Raw genomic sequence first — 23,956 nt, 5'->3', positions numbered from 1 at the left:
GATTTATTTACCTTAAGGGCAAAAGATTTATTTACCTTAAGGGCAAAAAATGTTTTTGACCTTAAGAGCAAAAGATTTATTGACCTTAAGCAAGGGCTAAAGATTTCTTGAATATACATGTAAAGTTACAACTTGTTTATTATAATTGTAGCAATATAAATGAATATAAATATAAATAAAAGATAGACTTCTAGTGTCAATAAATGAACAATTTTGAAAACAATTTTGTTAAATTATTTTATGGGATTTTTAATTTTCATCAGTTGTTTTGTGTTTTCATTGGTTTTTTTCAACTTTTAAAGGTTCAGTATGTGGACAAGTCCATTATGTGATTAGGGGTATGAATAGCATAGTGACTTCTACAGATTAATTATTTGCCATTATGTACATTTAACCTTAAGGGCAAAAGATTTGACCTTAAGGGCAAAAGATTTGACCTTAAGGGCAAAAAAGTTTTTTGACCTTAAGGTCAAATCTTTTGCCCTTAAGGTGAAATGTACATAATGGCAAAAAACATTTTTTGCCCTTAAGGTCAAAAGATTTGACCTTAAGTATTATGTGTATTTTATGACAAAACGGCGTGCCATATATTCCAGATGAGGCCTGACAAGAGTTTTGAGTGACAATAGCTCAAAACGAGCACACGAACATATGTTTTTTCTTCCATTTTATTTTATGGTATGAACTCATTTTCCTAAAAATCTATATGAGAAAAAAAGTTTAATACAAGAGAATTTTGACTTCTCAGAGGTGTACATCCTTAATACCGGATATAACAGGAACAAGGGAGTTAACTCTAACTTTAAATAGTGACTGTGTTGATATTTTGTTTCTGTTGCTTTAGTAAAGTTGCGTCACCAACCCATGATATACATACATAAATGATAATAGCAGCTTCAGGTAGATTATCGTAATACGAAAATGCATCGTTGAACGTTATTTTAGCAGAATGTATGCGATTTTTACAGGGAATGAAGAAGTGCATGGGATATCGGCCAGTGTTGTGAAGTAAACAAACAGCAAATACAGGTTTGTAAATTTTTAATCATCGGCGTTTCGAATTTTAGTATTCTAAGCTCATAAACGTGTCTTAAAATTTAAAAACTGTACACAAAATGTGCACACTCCTCACACAAATACTTTTATACACAGACACACACACTTAGTCCGCTAAAACTGACCATAATCGCAGGCTCAAAATTCTGACTGATCGCCTGTCAGATCGGTCAGAATTTTGAGCCTGCGATTATGGTCAGTTTTAGCGGACTAACACACACTCACATTTTGTATTCGTGTCCAACTGTCTAATCACATGTACAGGAGTTTGAAAAAACAGTAGCAATGCATAAATATTGTACAAATATTTCACGGATTACTGTGCTCTAGTTCATGTTATTACATACAAATGTAATTTGTTTACACCAATCTATATATGAGGAAATATAATATTCACAACTATTATCCCGACCGTTCAATAAAACCTTGTTATATTGCACAGTTCGAAGTTATATATTGCACGCTTCCATGGAAACGTTATATTGCACGGTTCGAGATGTTATATTGCACGGCTTTAGGAACATCTCGGTGTTGTTGTCAAGTTTTGTAGAAAACTTCTGAGGAATCGCACGTAACAGTGAGTTACGTTATTGTGATGTCACAAAGGTTCAAATTCACGCTCAATTTTGCGCTAGCTTTATAGATCTCAAATCAAGCACGTCATGTAGATGTTTATCGAGTAGAGGACGGACACGGCGAATGTAGGATTAGATTAAAAGGCCGCATAGAGGTCTAATAATGTTAAAGAAGAAAATAAGACATTCAAACCGGAGTTATATCGTGTTATCATAATATAACATTTCCATGGAAGTGTGCAATATAACTTCGAAATGTGCAATATAACAAGGTTTCATTGAACAGTTGAGATAATAGCTTGGTGTAAACAAAGTATGTGATAAAGTTTAATATGACACAGACTTAGATAAGACCACATGATCTTGATGTTTATGATGTATATCAGTACCCTCCGGTATTTTTATTTATTACATAATTTGTTTACACCAATCTATATGTATATGAGGAAATATAATATTTCCAACTATTATATCAACCGTTCAATAAAACTTTGTTATATTGCACAGTTCGAAGTTATATTGCACGCTACCATGGAAACGTTATATTGCACGGTTCGAGATGTTATATATTGCATGGCTTTTGGAACACCTCGCCGTTGTTGTCTAGCTTTGTAGAAAACCTCTGAGGAATCGCGCTCATCAGTGAGTTACGTTATTATGACGTCACAAAGGTTCACGCTCAGTTTTGTGCTAGCTTTATAGATGTCAGATCAAGCACGCCATAGATGTTGTTCGATGTGCTTGACAGTTGGTTTGATCAAGTAGAGGAGTCAGGATGAACACGATGAATGTGTAATGATTAAAAGGCTGCATATAGTTCTAATAATTTAAAAGAATGCAATACGACATGAAAAGTGGAGTTACGCCATGAAGTATGTGGACTATACGCCAATCTGTCATGGAATATGTTTTGTTACAAGGTTTCCCGTACGATAAGGTGGTGAAGATTTTGATCTGTGATTCTGGAATTCATTAAAAATCAACTAAAAAAACTGGTGATAAATTGATTATGTAATAAACCAAATATTTCATGGGTTACTGTGCTCTAGCTCATAATATTTAAAAGGCCTTGTGCAATATAACATTTTTTGATTACCAACACCTCGGGTTAAATATTATGATCTAGAGCACAGTAACCCATGAAATATTTGTATATCAGACTGTTGAAGGTGGGCACATACAATATGTAGATGTTAATGTAACAGGTGAGGAGAAAATGTTATATTATAACTGGCAGGCAACCAATTCTCACCAAGTACCAATTCTCACCATGGCATCGCATGTGTATATGAATGCATGGCTATTTTCATAAATAAAATCATATTCTGATAGGAGACCCTATACTACATGCAGTTTTCCACAAGTTATATATAATTATTACTTGGAAATTCATGTGTAATAATACAAATTTAATTATTTTAATACACATGCAACGGCGAGAATATTAATTTGGTACTTGGCAAGAGTTGGTTGCTGACCAGTTTATAAAAGCACATGTTTTTATATACATTTAATTAGTATATAGGTTTTTTATATACATATTTATGCTATATATTATTGATAGAAAGTCAAGCTCTTTTGCTTATACTTAGTAATTTAGTGGTTCTATTTTGTAGAGTACAAGACCAGTACTGAACATAAAACAACATGGATGAAGACGAGGGTCTAGAGGCACTTATTGCGCAGAGAAGCCAGCGACAATCTTATGCTCGTATGATTTCTTGGGAGTTTAACGATGCTGACGAAACAAAACTTGTACCTGTACAAAAACGGAAGAGACGTCGGTCAAAACAACAATCAGAGGAGACAACTCAAGATTTTGGAAAGGAAAATTGTGTAGATCTTGACTTGTCAAATTTGTCTGTTGAGAGTTTCAGTGGTTCTGAAGATGAGTTCTTTTCAGCCGAAGAATTGTTGGTTTCCGATTCAGAGTCTGTTACTGGTGAAAGCGCGAGTGGGTCGGTTAGAAGTGAAGGAAAGCATGATGTACCCATTACTTGCACGCCAAGGAATGAAAGTGAAGATGATGAAGATTTAGTGTTTACAGATGAAAACTCCAGTTTGAGTGAAAGCTTTTCAAATGTAAGACAAAGACTTAGTAAAAAGCAGAAGAAAAAACGTCGTAAAGAAATATGCACAATGTATGAAAACCATATCCGCCCCTTCATGGAGGAAGAGTTAGATGATATTGTGCATATGCTATCAGATCAAACTTTAGTTGACAAAACTGTAGACATTTGTAAAAATGTTCCTTCACTTGTTCAACTTTGTATTAAATCATCGTATAAAATCAACTTAAGATCAATGCCAGAACTTCCAAAGAAAATAAAACAACTTTTCTACCCAGATGAGGATTTCTCTTTACAAAAAATGCAGTTGTCCTGGTTGCATTCGACGATGGCACGTTTTGAAGCAAACTTTGCTGAAGCATGTTTGTCCAGCGGTGATAAACCAGAGTTATTACACTTTGTTAGAGATGTGCAGAGACAGGTGGACAGTGTGAAACATGAGAGCGAGGATAAGGATGAGGATCCGCTAGCTACACTACAGTATACCTATATGGAAAGATCATTGTCTTCTGAGGATAGACGAACAATCACTACATGGGCAGGTAAGACCAGGGTTAAATATATAATATATATTTAAATGAGTGTTCATTTCTAATGAAGGGTCGGCGAGATTATGCCATGGCGCGGCATCCATCATCTATCTGTTCATCCATCAACATTTTTTTATATATATAGTAATGGAGTTCTGCATGGATTGTGATCAAAGGGTGAACTAAGCTTATACTTAGGGCAAAGGGAACAGAGTTTGTATAAATCTTGGCTCTGACCTCTCCAGGGTAGGAGCAATATGCAGGGCGCTCTGAGGTGATATTGAGGAAATTTCTTTAAATCCCTACTAGTCAAAGTTTTAAACAGATTTTAACCAAAATTGGCAAGAAACATCCTTAGGAGGAAGGGAATATAACATAACCTAAGTGACTTGATGGATTCAGCTTCATCGCTCCTTAACTAAGTACTGGGTATTTCTAGATTCATAACATAACCTAAGTGACTTGATGGATTCAGCTTCATCGCTCCTTAACTAAGTACTGGGTATTTCTAGGTTCTTGGACCAAGCGTCGCAAAATATGTCACCACTCTCTAAGCAATATAACAAGATAAAATATCCATGTTCCATGATGTGACCGTTCGCTCTCAATAGACTGCAAAGTAACCCACTACGTCAAATCACAATCGGGTCACAGCTCACATTTTGTTCTTGTTGCCTTCATGAATTGTCATAAAATTACCTGTAATATGACATTGTCTTATACACCCACTTAATGAACTAGCCATTAATGGGGTTCAATTCTCCCAATACTCAATAAAAGAAAAACAATGTTTAAATACATTTAATTCCCTTTAATATGAAAGTCATATTAGATAAGAAATGTACATTACAAACATGTGGCCATAATATAATAGGCCTATTCCATTAGTTAAGTCTGTACAATCATAACCAAGACACAAATCTTTGACAATGTATCGTTAACAGTCATTGATGATACATAATGCTCATCACTCTTCAATGTCTCATTAGGGAAATAAATCCTGATCAGCAAGTACCATGGATCATGTTAGATAAAACAATCAGAATGTTCCCTCAAGATTTAGCTGAGTACAGAGTTTTAAGTAACAAATACGGTAATCCATTAATTATAAAACAATCAGAATGTTCCCTCAAGATTTAGCTGAGTACAGAGTTTTAAGTAACAAATACGGTAATCCATTAATTACATCATAGTCAAATGAAGAAAAACATCAACAAAATAACGCACCAAATTCAATTTATATCAGGGAAAAAATTCCAAGTTAATCCAGAATGTTTTGAATGGTGGCTACAAAATATATTTTAACCACTTTTCTCAATATGATATGTACATAATCACATGTTCATACTGCTGTCGCATACAGTAGCTCAACCCTAGGCCTACAGTCACTCAATATCATACAATGTAATATACATAAAGACGTCTAGTCTAAGATACTAAGATAGATCTCCTAACTGAGCATAACCTTTTTCCGCCTGATCACTAGTAACTGAGGAGGCAAGAGCTGATGCTACCACATCAGAGTCGTAAAGACGAGTTGCTCTACTATAATAATCAACCATATTATCACTAGCCCATCCCATATGTCCTTTCAATTGTGTTCTATCAACCACCCCTAATGTTGCCAGAGTAACAGCACATCCAGCACGAAGGCTGTGGGGGGTTTCACCTTCATCAATCCCACAGAGTTGGAGGTATAACTTCAATCTCTCATAAATAGCAGAGTATGACAAAGCCTCTGTCAGAACAACACCATTCTCGGTCACCGGACGAAACAAATATCCTGCTGTCAAGTCAACACCCCATTCTTTACACTTATTAATGTACAATTCAACTCCCTCAACTGGACACACCCTTCCCTCAGAACAGCGTTTGATAACAAAACCATTATTTTTCCCATCACCACCTCGCAGAGATTTCCCGAAGGTATGGCAAATTGCGTACCCTGTTCCATCTGGTAATCTCTTGAGGTCCTGTACCAGCAAATTTGACATATCTGATGCTCTATCATCAGCAAAAAATTGTAGTTTTATGAGAGCCTGGTCTCTTACCAGAGTAAATTTTTCCCGAAGTGATAGAAAAGTATCTCCATTCCGAAGTTTTGTATAAATGTAAGATACAATTAACCTAATTTTCCTGATGAATAAAGGTTTTGATTGTTTGGGAAGTATCCTTGCTTTGGCCTGTTCTACCTTCACACTTTTCATATACTCTCTCACACAACTAGATAATACTGGGTTGCCTGTGTTGCTGTATTCATCCCAATATTTACCTCTCCCTGCAAACTCAAGAATATTTGTCAAAGTACACACCAAAACTGATAGTGTGGTAGCAGCAATACCCTTGGGACATCCACAAGAAAATATACCATGCTTGCCAACATTTGGACAAACCTGACAATGGATCTGAGTTTTACCCTTAGAATCATACCATACCAAGAAACGACAAACATCAGTCGGTCCCATATCATGAAGTCCAGGACTCCCAGGCAAAGATCTCAGAAACATCTTCAAACTATTTTCCAAACTGATCCTCTTCTTGTAAGAGGGTGTCTCCCTAAGAGTTCCTTTCAACTGACTTAAACGCTGGTCAATGACTTTCAGATCATGGTCAATTACCTACAATAAAAGAAAGGCGATGAGCAATCAATGGCCACTTCAACCCTGAGTCATCCGGGGTAAAACCTTGCTTTGAAGGGTACCTCAAAATACCTGTCTCCCCAGGCAATCCCAATACAATGGATTCTCTCAAGAATCTAGACAGGAAAGGTTTCCATACTGGTATAGGGTGAAACTCTGGGACAACAATAGTACATCTGAATAAATTCTGTTCCTGTAGGTACTTAAGAACAGGAAAAATGAGAGCAAATGGAGGAAAGACATATACATTCTCCAGTGGACAAAGGGTCTGTGAAAATACATTGATTCCCGCGCTGTCTGGGGTTGGTCCCCGTGTAAAATGGGGGAGTGATTACCCAAACTGATCCTTCATAATATTAAAGTCAGAAGACATTAAATCCATTGAATGGGGCCCAAATCGTTCCTCTACAACCTGCCAAGCCTCACTGCCTAGCATAGTTTCAGACAAATCAACCACACGAGAAGGGGCATCTGCTGGATTATCACGAGAAGGAATGTACTGCAGCTGGAGGTCAATATTATGCATGAGGTATAATAATCCTCAATGTGTCCAATTTAAATGGCAAATCTTTTATCCATAAATTGAGGTAGCGCTCATCATGACAAAGCCGGGGCTTTGATGGCTCTACGGTCAATGGCATAATCAGTTTGGGAAGTTCACATTGTCCTAACTTTCCCCATAAACGCACTGATCCATTTTTAAGGCGCTCAGTAATCTCCTGAGCAATAAATGGCTCGAAACCGATACAAGAGGGTGCATTTTTCATAAAAACCTCAGGTGGGCTAGTAGTGTCATAAGCCTTTCCCTTAAACATACCCTTAAAAGGTTGGAAGAATTCTTGGACATCAACACCATTTTTCAACCAAGCCAATACATTCTTAGCCTCCAAACTCTGATTGTCAATTATTTCTTCCCACTGGTCTAAATAATTATGTAACTGACCAGACACAGAAAATTCCGCAGCCCTTAAAGGCAATTTATTTACATTAAACCCAATGTTTCCCCCTAAAACCTGTTCTGCCGTAGGATGATCATGCGCTGTGAGATGAGGCTTGTCTGACTCCAGAGTCAACCAAACTGGATGCCTTCTTAATGATTCTGTTGCCTCTTCCGGGACAAAAACAGGATGAGGCTGAAAATGGTGAAAAAACATTCTCACACCAGTTTTAATCTTCAGAACTCTAGTGAAATGGGTTTTACATTCAATATTACGCCTTATTAAAAGCATCCAGACGGCCTTCACTGGAGAAAGACAGCCACACCCCACAGCCCATGTGAACCAAGGTCCACAAGAGAATAAGAATCTCTTGGGCTGGAGATCTAGCTATCATTAACTAAAACACCTAACATGTCTAAATAACAAAGTAACAATAAACTTAAACTATGAATTAAAAAACTCAACTTATTCAGCACAATGCCAAATCCATGAAATTCACATTATACAATATATTTATATATATCACTATAATGTAGTTAATAGCCATTTAAGACCTAACAACTTCATTCATTTTTTAATAGCTTTTAGCTTTTCACAATCTTTGATATGATGGCCCATAGTGTCACAAAATAAGCATAGTCCCACTTGTCTTATACCAGAAGCTGACGCCGACACCCTTCCCCTATATTGACGTGATCTGTAACCCCAACCTGGAGAACTCTGGGGTTGTTGGCCAAAATGGTACCCACCCTGACTATAGTAGGGTTGATGTGTGATAGGCTGGCATTGAGGAGCCATCATCATGCCATTTGGATATAGTGGAGGAAAAGTATTAGAGTACAAATTAGCCAATGGGGATTGGGCACTAATTGGAACATGTGTTGGTGTCACAACTGGTTTTTCTTTTGGTAACTCTTCAACTTTTTTACATTTTGACAAGGCTCTGGATATTAAATCTGAGGCCCCACCCCCCAAAACAGTTAAAGCCAGAGAGGGAATTTGTACTTTCCCCTGATTTCTTTGGGCCTGCCTTGAGAGTTCATCATATAAGTCTGCATCTTCTGATGAAACCTTCTTTGCAGCATGTGCCAGCTCGTCTAGGGCCAGCAGAATTAGCATCTCACTTGGGTCATTCTGTGTGCAGAGGAATTTGACACGATCCCTTAGAACATTTACCTCCTCCGAAGACACATTCTTCTTTTTTTTTTCGATGGTGGCTCTAGATTCTCCTCATGGGCCTCCTCTCGATCACCTCCACCACTAGCACCTGACATGTCAGTACATCTAGGGGGTATTCGAACCGGCTGGTAATAAAATAAATTACAGATTGCATTTAATATCTACCCAAAACTAATGAAGAACAATCCGCAAATGTACCCATGTTATCAATAAAAATGAAATAAATATATAGATAAATATTAATTACTGAATCATGTCATCATTGTTATATGTGTATGGAGGTGGTAATAAAGTTACAAATAAACAAAGAAAAGAGTAGTGACTACAGGACAATGAGGACAATATATTAATCAATGATCTTTATGTTATATTGCCATATTGCACATTCATAGACTAGGCCATTTTTTTTTTTTTTTTGTTCTATTGCCATATTTTGCGCATTCATACTTTCATAGATCTCCTGTCGTGGAATTTGACCTCGTTCAAAACGATAAACTATGTTAATACCGTTATGGTAATGGAAACATGCAGTTGTCCGACCTATGCGTACCTGTATATGACAGTATGAGCAATACAACCATCCCTCTAAGGGGTAATGAGCAATTGTCGATACCCACTAGGGAGTATTGACGCAATACGTTGTATTGGCTTACGCCTACGCATGTTGATAACCGCCGCAAAACAAATATATGTACATATCCAAAAACAAAGTCACAGGATATCATAAAACAAAAATTACCTGCTGCAATTCCTGTCCATCCGGGCCGCCAACATCGTTTGCATGCAAAATAGACAAATGAAGCAGGATCATTAAATTGTCACCATTGACTTCACGCCCCGCCATCTCCAAGATCTCCTTCTCATTTTCTCCAGTTAATTCACGAAAATGTTTGACAAGTTTGGCAGCCGGTAAATTCTCCGTTGCCAATGAGGATCTCAATCTGGCATATGTGAAACCAGATATGTCACCATGAAAATCTCGAAGCTTTTTTATAAGTGGAAGTAAATCTTTTCCCACGAGGCTGTGTCGTCTTTTAAGGATTTGTGGGGCCATGTTTACTCTCACAGCCTGGAAACCATACAATATATATATCATTATACCACAAGAACAACATCACATAAACTTTCTCAGAATTGCATCATAAAAATTAGTTTCCAATATAAAAACTTAGTATTCTCCCTAAAAAATTCCAACATGGCCGCCAGCCATGAACGCTGCCACTCTATGTACAGCTAACCAAAAACGAGACCACCTCGTTGTAAACACAATCCATGACACGTACCGTACGTGATAAAATAACCAAGCCACCAAGGCTAACATAATCACCGCAATTATGCAAACAAACTCAAAGGAGAAAATATATATATACCTAAATTCCGGAGGTCGTCAGGAACGCGCTGTCTTGTCTCCCATCGAATTCGAAAAGATGCTGCGCCTGCGCAGAATCTCTCTGACGTCACTGAGGTTATAAAGGTGTTAATCTTAAAAATCCAAGAAGAAATATAGAGAATACATGGTTAGTATCTTACAATACAAGGTTTATTTTGGTGCGAGACTTAGGAAAGCCAAGATGACAAGGCTTTGCCGAGTCATCTCAGCTTTCCGTGTCAAGCACCAAAATAAACCTTGTATTGTAAGATACTAACCATGTATTATGTTTATCCTGCAACCATAATGACATTTAACACGAAAGTAAGTTGCCAGTTATTTACTTGGTTTTGCTGGAAGCGTGACACTTCTTTGATGCGGAGGAAAAGATTCATTCACTAAACCGAATGAGAGTGTACTCCTTTTTATTTCCGTGGGAAATATATAAGCCCATTTAATTTGCAAACAGTACCAGTGATTCTATTCAGTGTGTAATGTCACTGAAATAATATGAAAATACTCATCAAAGAATTACTTTACAATACAAACCTTTGCTATGAGCCAAGAAAAAGACAACACCAAATGACATTTCATTCACTGTAAGGTTTAAGTTCGGGGTCGAGTTAGAAAATGTTCCGTGAGATGTGGAACAAGTTCACGTGATTGTATTAACGGATAAAGCATTTCGTATTGACGGATATTATAAAGCACAAGTTTATCCGGCAGAAGCTATCCGTCAGTTTGTGCGGCAGTTGCAGGATAAAAATACTTACCCTATACTTAGAACATCCCCTTGCAATGCATAATAAGTCAGATGGTGATACAGACCCTCTTGACCTTTTGTTCTGAGCACATCCATTTATGACCCTGAAAAGTCATGTCCCCAAATTACGAACATCACCAAATTAAGTGAATCTGCCCTTTTTGACCCTGACTTTACTTTGTTGTTGATGTTGACAGTGGTGACTGCCTCTTTAGCTCTGATGATGCCGCCATTTTTATCGGATAACGCCTTCAGACACCAGTCCGAGAGTGAAGATGACAGAATCACCAGGGCAACCAGAAGTGTGGTTGCTAGACTGAAATCTGCAATGAAGAAAAGGTAAATATGGTAAAAGCTGCCCCACTGACCACCTCTTTATAAAGACCACCTGTCTAATAAGACCAATTTCAACACCATTTGACCTGTATATAAAGACCACTTGGCTATAAAGACAATTTTATGTTGTTTCTCCCTTTGTTTGACTTTATTAGGTCATCTGACCCGAAGGGTCAGGATGACCGTGCGCCGTGCGCCGTGCGCCGTGCGCCGTGCGCCGTGCGCCGTCCGCCGTCCGCCGTGCGTAAACTTTTCATTCAAACAACTTCTTCTCAATAACCAGAAGGCCCAGGGTACTCATATTTGGCCTGTAGGTTGCTGGGATGGAGGGCTACCAAGTTTGTTCAAATGAATGACCTTGACCTTCATTCAAGGTCACAGGGGTCAAAAAGGCCAAAATCTTTAAACGACTTCTTCTCAAGAACCAGAATGCCCAGGGTACTGATATTTGGCCTGTACGATGCTGGGATGATGAGCTACAAAGTTTGTTCAAATAAATGACCTTGACCTTCATTCAAGGTCACAGGGGTCAAATAGGCTAAAATTCTTTAAACAACTTCTTCTCAATAACCAGAAGGCCCCGGGTACTCATATTTGGCCTGTAGGTTGCTGGGATGATGAGCTACCAAGTTTGTTCAAATAAATGACCTTGACCTTCATTCAAGGTCACAGGGGTCAAATAGGCTAAAATTCTTTAAACAACTTCTTGTGAATAACTAAGAGGCCTAGAGACCTGATATTAGGTCTGTAGGATGCTGGGATGGAGGGCTACCAAGTTTGTTCAAATAAATGACCTTGACCTTCATTCAAGGTCACAGGGGTCAAATAGGCTAAAATCCTTTAAACAACTTCTTCTCAAGAACCAGAAGGCCTAGGGTACTGATATTGGGCCTGTAGGATGCTGGGATGAAGGGCTACCAAGTTTGTTCAAATAAATGACCTTGACCGTCATTCAAGGTCACAGGGGTCAAATAGGCTAAAATCCTTTAAACAACTTCTTGTGAATAACTAAGAGGCCTAGAGACCTGATATTAGGCCTGTAGGATGCTGGGATGAAGGGCTACCAAGTTTGTTCAAATAAATGACCTTGACCTTCATTCAAGGTCACAGGGGTCAAATAGGCTAAAATCCTTTAAACAACTTCTTCTCAAGAACCAGAAGGCCTAGGGTACTGATATTGGGCCTGTAGGATGCTGGGATGAAGGGCTAGCAAGTTTGTTCAAATAAATGACCTTGACCGTCATTAAAGGTCACAGGGGTCAAATAGGCTAAAATCCTTTAAACAACTTCTTGTGAATAACTAAGAGGCCTAGAGACCTGATATTAGGCCTGTAGGATGCTGGGATGAAGGGCTACCAAGTTTGTTCAAATAAATGACCTTGACCTTCATTCAAGGTCACAGGGGTCAAATAGGCTAAAATCCTTTAAACAACTTCTTCTCAAGAACCAGAAGGCCTAGGGTACTGATATTGGGCCTGTAGGATGCTGGGATGAAGGGCTACCAAGTTTGTTCAAATAAATGACCTTGACCGTCATTAAAGGTCACAGGGGTCAAATAGGCTAAAATCCTTTAAACAACTTCTTGTGAATAACTAAGAGGCCTAGAGACCTGATATTAGGCCTGTAGGATGCTGGGATGAAGGGCTACCAAGTTTGTTCAAATAAATGACCTTGACCTTCATTCAAGGTCACAGGGGTCAAATAGGCTAAAATCCTTTAAACAACTTCTTCTCAAGAACCAGAAGGCCTAGGGTACTGATATTGGGCCTGTGACATGCTGGGATGAAGGGCTACCAAGTTTGTTCAAATGAATGACCTTGACCTTCATTCAAGGTCAAAGGGGTCAAAAAGGCTAAAATCTTTAAACGACTTCTTCTCAAGAACCAGAAGGCCTAGGGTACTGATATTGGGCCTGTGACATGCTGGGATGAAGGGCTACCAAGTTTGTTCAAATGAATGACCTTGACCTTCATTCAAGGTCAAAGGGGTCAAAAAGGCTAAAATCTTTAAATGACTTCTTCTCAAGAACCAGAAGGCCCAGGGTACTGATATTGGGCCTGTAGGATGCTGGGATGAAGGGCTACCAAGTTTGTTCAAATGAATGACCTTGACCTTCATTCAAGGTCACAGGGGTCAAATAGGCTAAAATCCTTTAAACAACTTCTTGTGAATAACTAAGTGGCCTGGAGACCTGATATTAGGCCTGTAGAATGCTGGGATGAAGGGCTACCAATTTTGTTCAAATAAATGACCTTGACCTTCATTCAAGGTCATAGGGGTCAAATAGGCTAAAATCTTTAAACGACTTCTTCTCAAGAACCAGAAGGCCTAGGGTACTGATATTGGGCCTGTGACATGCTGGGATGAAGGGCTACCAAATTTGTTCAAATGAATGACCTTGACCTCCATTCAAGGTCAAAGGGGTCAAATAGGCTAAAATCCTTAAATGACTTCTTCTCAAGAACCAGAAGGCCCAGGGTACTGATATTGGGCCTGTAGGATGCTGGGATGAAGGGCTACCAAGTTTGTTCAAATGAATAACCTTGACCTTCATTCAAGGTCACAGGGGTCAAATAGGCTAAAATCCTTTAAACAACTTCTTGTGAATAACTAAGTGGCCTAGAGACCTGATATTAGGCCTGTAGAATGCTGGGATGAAGGGCTACCAAGTTTGTTCAAATAAATGACCTTGACCTTCTTTCAAGGTCATAGGGGTCAAATAGGCTAAAATCTTTAAACGACTTCTTCTCAAGAACCAGAAGGCCCAGGGTACTGATATTGGGCCTGTGACATGCTGGGATGAAGGACTACCAAGTTTGTTCAAATGAATGACCTTGACCTTCATTCAAGGTCAAAGGGGTCAAAAAGACTAAAATCTTTAAACGACTTCTTCTCAAGAACCAGAAGGCCTAGGGTACTGATATTGGGCCTGTGACATGCTGGGATGAAGGGCTACCAAGTTTGTTCAAATGAATGACCTTGACCTTCATTCAAGGTCAAAGGGGTCAAAAAGATTTAAATCTTTAAACGACTTCTTCTCAAGAACCAGAAGGCCCAGGGTACTGATATTGGGCCTGTAGGATGCTGGGATGAAGGGCTACCAAGTTTGTTCAAATGAATGACCTTGACCTTCATTCAAGGTCAAAGGGGTCAAATAGGCTAAAATCCTTTAAACAACTTCTTGTGAATAACTAAGTGGCCTAGAGACCTGATATTAGGCCTGTAGAATGCTGGGATGAAGGGCTACCAAGTTTGTTCAAATAAATGACCTTGACCTTCTTTCAAGGTCATAGGGGTCAAATAGGCTAAAATCTTTAAACGACTTCTTCTCAAGAACCAGAAGGCCTAGGGTACTGATATTGGGCCTGTGACATGCTGGGATGAAGGACTACCAAGTTTGTTCAAATGAATGACCTTGACCTTCATTCAAGGTCAAAGGGGTCAAAAAGACTAAAATCTTTAAACGACTTCTTCTCAAGAACCAGAAGGCCTAGGGTACTGATATTGGGCCTGTGACATGCTGGGATGAAGGGCTACCAAGTTTGTTCAAATGAATGACCTTGACCTTCATTCAAGGTCAAAGGGGTCAAAAAGATTTAAATCTTTAAACGACTTCTTCTCAAGAACCAGAAGGCCCAGGGTACTGATATTGGGCCTGTAGGATGCTGGGATGAAGGGCTACCAAGTTTGTTCAAATGAATGACCTTTACCTTCATTCAAGGTCAAAGGGGTCAAATAGGCTAAAATCCTTTAAACAACTTCTTGTGAATAACTAAGTGGCCTGGAGACCTGATATTAGGCCTGTAGAATGTTGGGATGAAGGGCTACCAAGTTTGTTCAAATAAGTGACCTTGACCTTCTTTCAAGGTCATAGGGGTCAAATAAGCTAAAATCTTTAAACGACTTCTTCTCAAGAACCAGAAGGCCTAGGGTACTGATATTGGGCCTGTAGGATGCATGGATGAAGGGCTACCAAGTTTGTTCAAATAAATGACCTATGACCTTCATTCAAGATCACAGTGGGAGGGGTCAAATAGGCTAAAATCCTTTAAACAACTTCTTGTGAATAACTAAGAGGCCTAGAGACCTGATATTAGGCCTGTCGCATGCTGGGATTAAGGGCTACCAAGTTTGTTCAAATGAATGACCTTGATCTTCATTCAAGGTCATAGGGGTCAAATAGGCTAAATCTTTAAACCACTATGTTGTATTGTACTATTAGTCAGATGACCGTTAAGGCCCATGGGCCTCTTGTAATGGAATAGAGATACTGAAAACGCCATGTTCATCATTTTGTTCAAGTTATAATTATATGGCACATTTCATAGAAGTCGCATGACATAATGTTGAAAATGTGTGACAATTTTTTTTTTTGAAATAATGTGATTTTTGAGGCTATGCATGTATAAATATAATGTTGAAATTATGTGACACAAATTGTTATATGTTTTTGATGTCATTGGGTACACATATCAGGGTTTGCACTGGGTGTTCCTTAAGTGAGGTCCTTCTCAGATAAAATAGGGCCCCCTTCTGTAATTGGAATGGGCTTTCAGAAAAAAGTGAGGTCCTTTTCATTTTCTATGCTTAAAAAGTGAAAAGATATGGGGACGACTGCAGTGCAAACCCTGCCTTATATTATTTAAGATATAAGGCATATTTTGTTAAAATCATGAGACATATTATAGAAGTTGTGTTGTATTAGATCTTGTTGAACGAACTTTTCTATGAATCAATTGTTGTCTCAGTGATATTTTACGTTGATCTTGATTAAAAATATTCGATCAGGTTTCCGACCATGGTGTCGTACTTTTTTGACGATGCTGTGCCGTACGCTCTGTGGGCGAGAGGGGACATCAAGATGTCTACAGAGTTCTTTATGTCACTTTCACAGAATACAACAAAAGGTGAGACTGTTTCTCTAACAGTGTTCAGTCAACTGTGTTGAGAGCACACGTTACTAATTCGGATATGCTGATATATTTTGTTAGTAAAACTATTACTTTGCAAGTATAGTTTTGTAATCATGTAAACTACAAGGATGAAGGATGAATTGTAACATTGTAAGGACCAGTAATTTTCAGTTAGGACTAGTTACTTTTTTTCGGGGTCAGCCAGCCCTGAGGGCCAGCAGAAAAAAATCCTTAAAGGAGAACACTATTCTCTACACACTTAAAGAAATATTTGACTGATTGCCATGAAGATAACATCTAATGCTATGATTGCTTAGACATCATAATGATAGTTATTGTGTATTGTATTGTTTGAATCTTTCTTACAGAAATCCTGAAGGCTGTATACTTGAATGAGGTGGGCAGGATGCATGCTCAGATCGGCGCTGTGGAGAGGGCAGCCAAATTCTACAGGCTGTCATGTGATAGTCTACTGAAGGACGGCAAGAACAGTAACGAGGCCGACGATATTACCACAAACATGCTGATGTTGGTCGCCAATCTGAATGACCAGGGGTGAGTTTGAACAAATATAAGCCACTATAGATTTTGGTAACAAAAAGTTGCTACCTATATGTAGTTCTAGTATAAGTTGAGTTCAAGAATTTCTTCGACATTCAAACCTGTAATCTGTTTTTACTTCCCAGTACACCGGATGTGTTTTCTGTACAACACCGGTATAGGTCAACCTTGATCCTGTATTCTTGTCGGTGCTTTATTGTTTTAATATTTTAATTGTTTTATTTAATTGATATGATCATATATATGTGGAGGGACTTTGTGGGTTGATTGATAGCTGTAAATGGTAAATGCTGTATAAAATATTGAAAACTTTAATTTATCCTCCTTCCCAAAAAATAAAAAGAAAAGAAAATTATCAGTATTAAAAATTGACTGACTACTCCTCCTAAACAATTGCAGGGATTTCAACAAAACTTCTTGACTGATGTCCACTATACATGTTTTATTTATTTTGTAAGGATCTTGTCTCCCCAAAAAGGGAGTTATTCAAGACAAGCATGGAAGAATGTCTGGACCAACAGGTATCGTACGAAGGTGGACAGACTTGAGAGACATATCATGGATGTTTATCTTTGTACACATTGTGGATCACTTGAGGGTAATTATGTCTTTCATGCATTGATTTCTCTTGTATCCAATTAGTCGGGACATTTTTTTATCTTTATTGGTCAGCCATTTTGGATTTTTATGATGCGAGATTCATTAAAGATGCTCCCCCCTGCCAACAGAGCATAAACAATACTCATCATTTTAACAATAGTTGGTTTTTAATCATATATATATATGTCTAATTAACACAAAAAATGATATAAAATAATTTGTGTTGCTTTCGGTGCATGCGCAATCAGTACTTCATTCCATATAGGATATAGTGCTGTAGAACATTTTTGGGAAGCAGTTAATTATTTTTAATATTTTTATCTTGGAGTAAAATTAGAAGCTCAAACTTTTCAATGGTGGTAATGGTGTAAAGTAAGCAACTTTTGTAACTGAAGAAATATACTTGTTCGCCTGCTTCTGTTTTTGATTGAGAGAAAAAATACCATTTGTCAGGGGTGGAGCATCTTTAAAAAGCATGGTATCATGTTGAACTGAATAGATATTAATTTGATTGCATGTGTTTGTTCCACTTATTATCAATATATTCTTTAAATTCTTTTCCAAGAATTGGAGAAAAAGGTGAAAAATATGCACTTGACTCCAGTGACATTCAATTCATGAAAATTGTCAATGGTCCTTAAAATACAGGACAATGGATTTGTACATTTTAGTACAATAAAGTCAAAATTGTCAGAAATGCTTTGTATAATTATTCCTTTAAACACACCAAAGGTCATAAATGCATTATGATTATTATTAATAGAATGTCTTGAGTGTTAACATCAAAAATAGAGATGAAAAAAAGAAAGAATGGGAATAATGAAAATTTTGATACCGAGTGAATCAAATAATGTCATTTAGTACATAATTATGTACTTTTACTTCCATAGACTGGGAATTTTGTAATAAGCTCATACTTGCTACTTCATATGTATTCTTTAACACTACCATGAATTTTTGCTTCTTTCAGGGAGAGAATGGTTGGAAGAAGCTAAATCTCTCTTGGAGGAATTTTCGACCTCTGACCCCCAACTTGTGTACTATCTCAGCATGATTCATGCCCTATTAGGGGAGGAAAAACAATCACACACAGTCTACTGGGAGTTTATAAAAAGGTAAAGGGTCATAGCAAAACACACAGTCTACTGGGAGTTTGTAAAAAGGTAAAGGGTCATAGTAAAAACACACAGTCTACTGGGAGTTTGTAAAAAGGTAAAGGGTCATAGTAAAAACACACAGTCTACTGGGAGTTTATAAAAAGGTAAAGGGTCATAGTAAAAACACACAGTCTACTGGGAGTTTGTAAAAAGGTAAAGGGTCATAGTAAAACATACAGTCTACTGGGAGTTTGTAAAAAGGTAAAGGGTCATAGTAAAAACACACAGTCTACTGGGAGTTTGTAAAAAGGTAAAGGGTCATAGTAAAAACACACAGTCTACTGGGAGTTTGTAAAAAGGTAAAGGATCATAGCAAAAACACACAGTCTACTGGGAGTTTGTAAAAAGGTAAAGGGTCATAGCAAAAACACACAGTCTACTGGGAGTTTGTAAAAAGGTAAAGGATCATAGCAAAAACACACAGTCTACTGGGAGTTTGTAAAAAGGTAAAGGGTCATAGTAAAAACACACAGTCTACTGGGAGTTTGTAAAAAGGTAAAGGGTCATAGCAAAAACACACAGTCTACTGGGAGTTTGTAAAAAGGTAAAGGATCATAGTAAAAACACACAGTCTACTGGGAGTTTGTAAAAAGGGTAGTATTAATTAGGGTATTTTCAGAGATGTCTTTTAGGGTATTTTTAGGTCACCTTAGACAAATTTGTGTGTGCGTAAACAATTTACATTTTCGACTTCTTCTCCAAAACTGCTAAAGTGAAACCTTCTAAGTCATAAGGCCAATCAAAATTGTGAATTAGGGGTCAAAATTCTCAAGTTTCAAAAATCTTTTCCACTCATAGATGTGGTAGAATTAAATTCTCTTCATATAGATTTTAAGGGCTCAAGATCCTTACAAATAATGTGAATTTCATGGCCCTGGGATGGGGTGAAATTTACTATAGGTTATAGAGGAAAAACACAACACATTATTTGCTCAATTTTGATAGGAAATGTAACAGATGTAATGGGATAAAGTACACTTCTTAGATTAATGGTCAAATTCATAAAATCAAAGACAGACTTCAAGAGACTGATGTGACAATACATAGTGTTTTTATGTCTTTACTTCATTCTGTATCCGCACTCAGGTGACTGTTAAGGCCCATGGGCCTCTTGTACCTTCAGGTTAACTGGATGTCACTTTATTATCGAGAGATACAGATTTTTGCTAGAGCTTGAAAATCCAGAATTTATTTGTGAAGATTTTAGAAATAACAATAACATGGAATATTATATATGTGAAAAGTTGAAGGAATGAACCTAATAAGCACACTGGGCACTTAAAGATTAAAAAAATAAAGCTGTGTTAAATAGAACCAAATTTAGACTAGCCTTTCATAAAATAATTGCACAAAGTGAGTGATCGATAAATTTGCAAAATGAAATCAAATAAAGAAATTCAAAATAGTTTTCCTAGTATCAGTCTGCATTTAAGTTTAGTGAAGTTGAGGCCTCAAAAAGGGTGTGTTTATGAAAATGAGGCCTCAAAAAGGGAGTGTTTATGAAAATGAGGCCTCAAAAAGGGAGTGTTTATGAAAATTAGGCCTCAAAAAGGGGGTGCTTATGAAAATGAGGCCTCAAAAAGGGGCTGCTTATGAAAATGAGGCCTCAAAAAGGGGGTGCTTATGAAAATGAGGTCTTAAAAAGGGGATGTTTATGAAATGAGGCCTCAAAAAGGGGATGTTTATGAAAATGAGGCCTCAAAAAGGGATGTTTATGAAAATGAGGCCTCAAAAAGGGGTTGTTTATGAAAATGAGGCCTCAAAAAGGGGGTGTTTATGAAAATGAGGCCCAAAAAGGGGGTGTTTATGAAAATGAGGCCTCAAAAAGGTTTTTTTTTTTTTCAAATGAGGCCTCAATAAGAGGGAAAGGTGATTATAGGAATTGGGGGTCTTTTTTGGTCAAACATTGTTTATCATATTCATATTTTCAATCAGCATTTGATAAAGTGTATGTGGTCAGAAGTCCTAAAATGTGAAGGAGTTACATATAGGGATGGGTGGGTACACTAATTTGGTAGAATACGGTACATAGAAAGAATGAACTTATTCAGGAGAATCCGGTCTTCATCTCAGTCTACAATATTTCAGCTTGGAGGACCAGTTCATGGATGCCCCTGGTAGGGACATAGTGTCTCTCAGTGGAAAAGGGGCCAAATATAATCCTTGGAAACCCTTGGTTACCATGGTGAAAGAGATTGACAATGACGTCCACTTTCTGCCTGTGTTGTGGAGGGTGCAACTTCACCATCTAAATATTGCTTCTGGGTAAGGTTTTTTTTTTATCTATATTTGACATTGTCAATTACTGTAACATAGTTAGAAATTGAATGTTGCGTCTTTCAGCAAGGAATTGGTTATGATATTTTTGTAATGCATTTGTAGGTTACCCAATATATGTTAAACACAAATGCCTGATGAAAAATGAAGCTAACTCCAATTAAAGATATAGTATTGGTTTATACACTATGTAAAGTTACCTGTAAAATTTGACTCCAATTTTTGTTTGAACATTATTCTCATTCTTTATGAAAAATGGTTGATTTTTTTTATTATGATTTAGAATTACAAAAAAATATAGTTATTTTCATTCATTATTTTGGATACGAGCTAAAATTTTAGTGGGTGAACTGAATCAGTTTTTCATTTCCAGTTTTGGCTTTGAAAGTGGCCTTTGTACCAAAACACTTGACCTCCATTTTGATAGTAGCGGGTATTTGACAGGAAACATGCAAATGTTTCTACCTCCAATCCGAAGGATCCGTCTCAATCCATACACGGGGTAAGTTTAAAGTCCATCGTCCGTCAACTTTTCACAAAAATCCCTACTTGTCATAAACGGCTGAATGGATTTTCACTAAATTTGGTCTGAAGCTTCCTTTGGTGAAGGGAAACCAATTTTGTATAAACGGTGACCCTGGCCCCCCAGGGGCCTAAGGGGTGGGGCCCATAAGGGGAAATATAGCAAATTCTGTAAAATCCTTCTTCTTCTGTAGTAATGAAGGAATTTAGTACTAATTTGGGCTGAAGCTTCCATGGATAAAGGGGAACCAATTTTGTATAAATGGTGGATCTGGTCACTCAGAGGTCTGAAGGGCAAGGCCCAATAGGGAAAATATAGCAAATTCTTTAAAATCCTTCTTCTTCTATGGAAATGAAGGGATTTAGTTCTAATGTAGTCTAACGCTTCCATGGATAAAGGGGAACCAATTTTGTATAAACGGTGGAGCTGTTCCCCCAGGGGCCAGAGGGGCGGGGCTCTATAGGGGAAATAAAGCAAATTCTTTAAAATCCAGCTGTATTGAAATAAATAGATTAAGTTCAATTCTAAAGCCTTCAAGTTGGTAGCAACAGGTGAGCAATACACTTGTTATTGAAGTCTATAAGTGCTGGAGGGATCTTTCTGATATTTTATATGTAGGTTCTCGTAGGACCCTTGTTGTGCATATTGCATTTTGGGACTGATCAGTGAACAAGATGGCCACCAGGCAGCCATGTTGGATTTTGATAGTTAAAGATTGTTACCGTTATTTCTCAGAAAGTACTGAAGGGATCTGTCTCAAATTTCGTATGTAGGTTCCCCTAGGACCCTAGTTTTGCATATTGCATTTGGTAACTGATTGGTCAACAAGATGGCCGACTGGCGGCCATCTTGGATTTTGATAGTTATCGCTATTTGTCAGAAATTACTGAAGGGATATCTCTCAAATTACATGTGTATGTTCCCCTTGGGCCCTAGTTCTGCATAGTACCTTTGGGACTGATTGGTCAACAAGATGGCCAACCTGCCGCCATCTTGGATTTCATTGCTGTTTCTCAGAAAGTAATGAAGCGACCTGTCTTAAATTTCATATGTAGTATGTTTGAAAAAGTTTGAAAAGCAGGGAAAAGATCCCTCTTTCCATTGTCAGACATAGATCATTCGTTGGTGGGTGCCAAGATCCCTCTGGAATCTCTTGTGAGATAAATAATTTTTGTGACATTCTAAATCTATTGTATTTTGACATATTTTGACATTGTTTAGTTTACCAGTTTGGATATCTTGATCAAATCTTATGTCCTTTCTTTCACGATTCAGGACTCTACAGTTTGATCAACACCAGAGTCCAACCAAAGTATTCACAGCCTGGGATAGCAGAGTCATTACAAATAGAGGAGTCTGGGGTGATCTACCTCAGAGTCTAGCTCCATGTAAGTTTATATATACTGTAGGAGTCTGGGGTGATCCACCTCAGAGTCTAGCTCCATGTAAGTTTATATATACTGTAGGAGTCTGGGGTGATCTACCTCAGAGTCTAGCTCCATGTAAGTTTATATATACTGTAGGAGTCTGGGGTGATCTACCTCAGAGTCTAGCTCCATGTAAGTTTATATATACTGTAGGAGTCTGGGATGATCCACCTCAGAATCTAGCTCCATGTAAGTTTATATATACTGTAGGAGTCTGGGGTGATCTACCTCAGAGTCTAGCTCCATGTAAGTTTATATATACTGTAGGAGTCTGGGGTGATCTACCTCAGAGTCTAGCTCCATGTAAGTTTATATATACTGTAGGAGTCTGGGATGATCCACCTCAGAGTCTAGCTCCATGTAAGTTTATATATACTGTAGGAGTCTGGGATGATCCACCTCAGAGTCTAGCTCCATATAAGTTTATATATACTGTAGGCGTCTGAGGTGATATACCTCAGAGTCTAACTCCATGTAAGTTTATATATACTGTAGGAGTCTGGGATGATCTACCTCAGAGTATATACCTCAGAGTCTAGCTCCATGTAAGTTTATATATACTGTAGGAGTCTGGGATGATCTACCTCAGAGTCTAGCTCCATGTAAGTTTATATATACTGTAGGAGTCTGGGGTGATCTACCTCAGAGTCTAGCTCCATGTAAGCTTAAGTTTATAAATACTCTAGGAGTCTGGAGTGATCCACCTCAAATTAAAACATACTGTTGTGTAAGATCTTTTACCGGAATTTACAGTAGCAACTGTGTGTTTATCAGTTGCCACTAAAATTTGCAGTCAACTTTTTATTTTCTAAATATAACCTTCGATGTGTTAATTAGAAATACTTTTACTAACAATCACTATTAGAGGGTGTTTCCACATCTGGAAAGTTTTCTTTTGTTTCGTTTATTTTATAACCACCATAAAAATGCAACAACAGCTGTATTTTGAGATGCTGATTATGTCACGGGGACAGCTTTATTAAATTTTATACAATAATCACAGTACTGAAACTAAATAAATATGGAGCTTTAAAACCTTTATAT

The 23,956-nt window shown here is 37.8% G+C and overlaps 2 protein-coding genes and 1 long non-coding RNA gene across 3 annotated transcripts in view; 1 reads left to right on the top strand and 2 right to left on the bottom strand.

Moving 5' to 3' along the window:
- Nucleotides 1–830: 830 nt before the first annotated feature.
- LOC138327228 (uncharacterized) overlaps nt 831–23,956 on the top strand; it is a 38,073-nt gene continuing 14,947 nt past the window's right edge. Inside the window, 10 exon segments of the mRNA XM_069273208.1 lie at nt 831–1,029; nt 3,248–4,242; nt 11,316–11,457; nt 16,243–16,361; nt 16,736–16,922; nt 17,387–17,526; nt 18,499–18,643; nt 20,774–20,950; nt 21,336–21,464; nt 22,761–22,846. Coding sequence (XP_069129309.1) covers nt 3,279–4,242; nt 11,316–11,457; nt 16,243–16,361; nt 16,736–16,922; nt 17,387–17,526; nt 18,499–18,643; nt 20,774–20,950; nt 21,336–21,464; nt 22,761–22,846 — 2,089 coding nt within the window. The 5' untranslated portion in view covers nt 831–1,029; nt 3,248–3,278.
- On the bottom strand, nt 5,347–8,312 carry LOC138328469 (integrase/recombinase xerD homolog). Its single transcript, XM_069275285.1, has one exon. The coding sequence runs from the start codon at nt 6,735–6,737 to the stop codon at nt 5,667–5,669; it is 1,071 nt and encodes a 356-aa protein (XP_069131386.1). The 5' UTR covers nt 6,738–8,312; the 3' UTR covers nt 5,347–5,666.
- LOC138328473 (uncharacterized) lies at nt 8,333–10,451 on the bottom strand. The gene is made up of 3 exons (XR_011209215.1): nt 10,357–10,451; nt 9,726–10,055; nt 8,333–9,111 (listed from the first exon to the last, which is right to left on the bottom strand). It is a non-coding gene; the product is annotated as an uncharacterized lncRNA (long non-coding RNA).

This window comes from Argopecten irradians, chromosome 7, assembly GCF_041381155.1.
Source record: "Argopecten irradians isolate NY chromosome 7, Ai_NY, whole genome shotgun sequence".
Taxonomy (NCBI): domain Eukaryota; kingdom Metazoa; phylum Mollusca; class Bivalvia; order Pectinida; family Pectinidae; genus Argopecten; species Argopecten irradians.
This window is presented reverse-complemented; position numbering and strand designations above follow the sequence as displayed.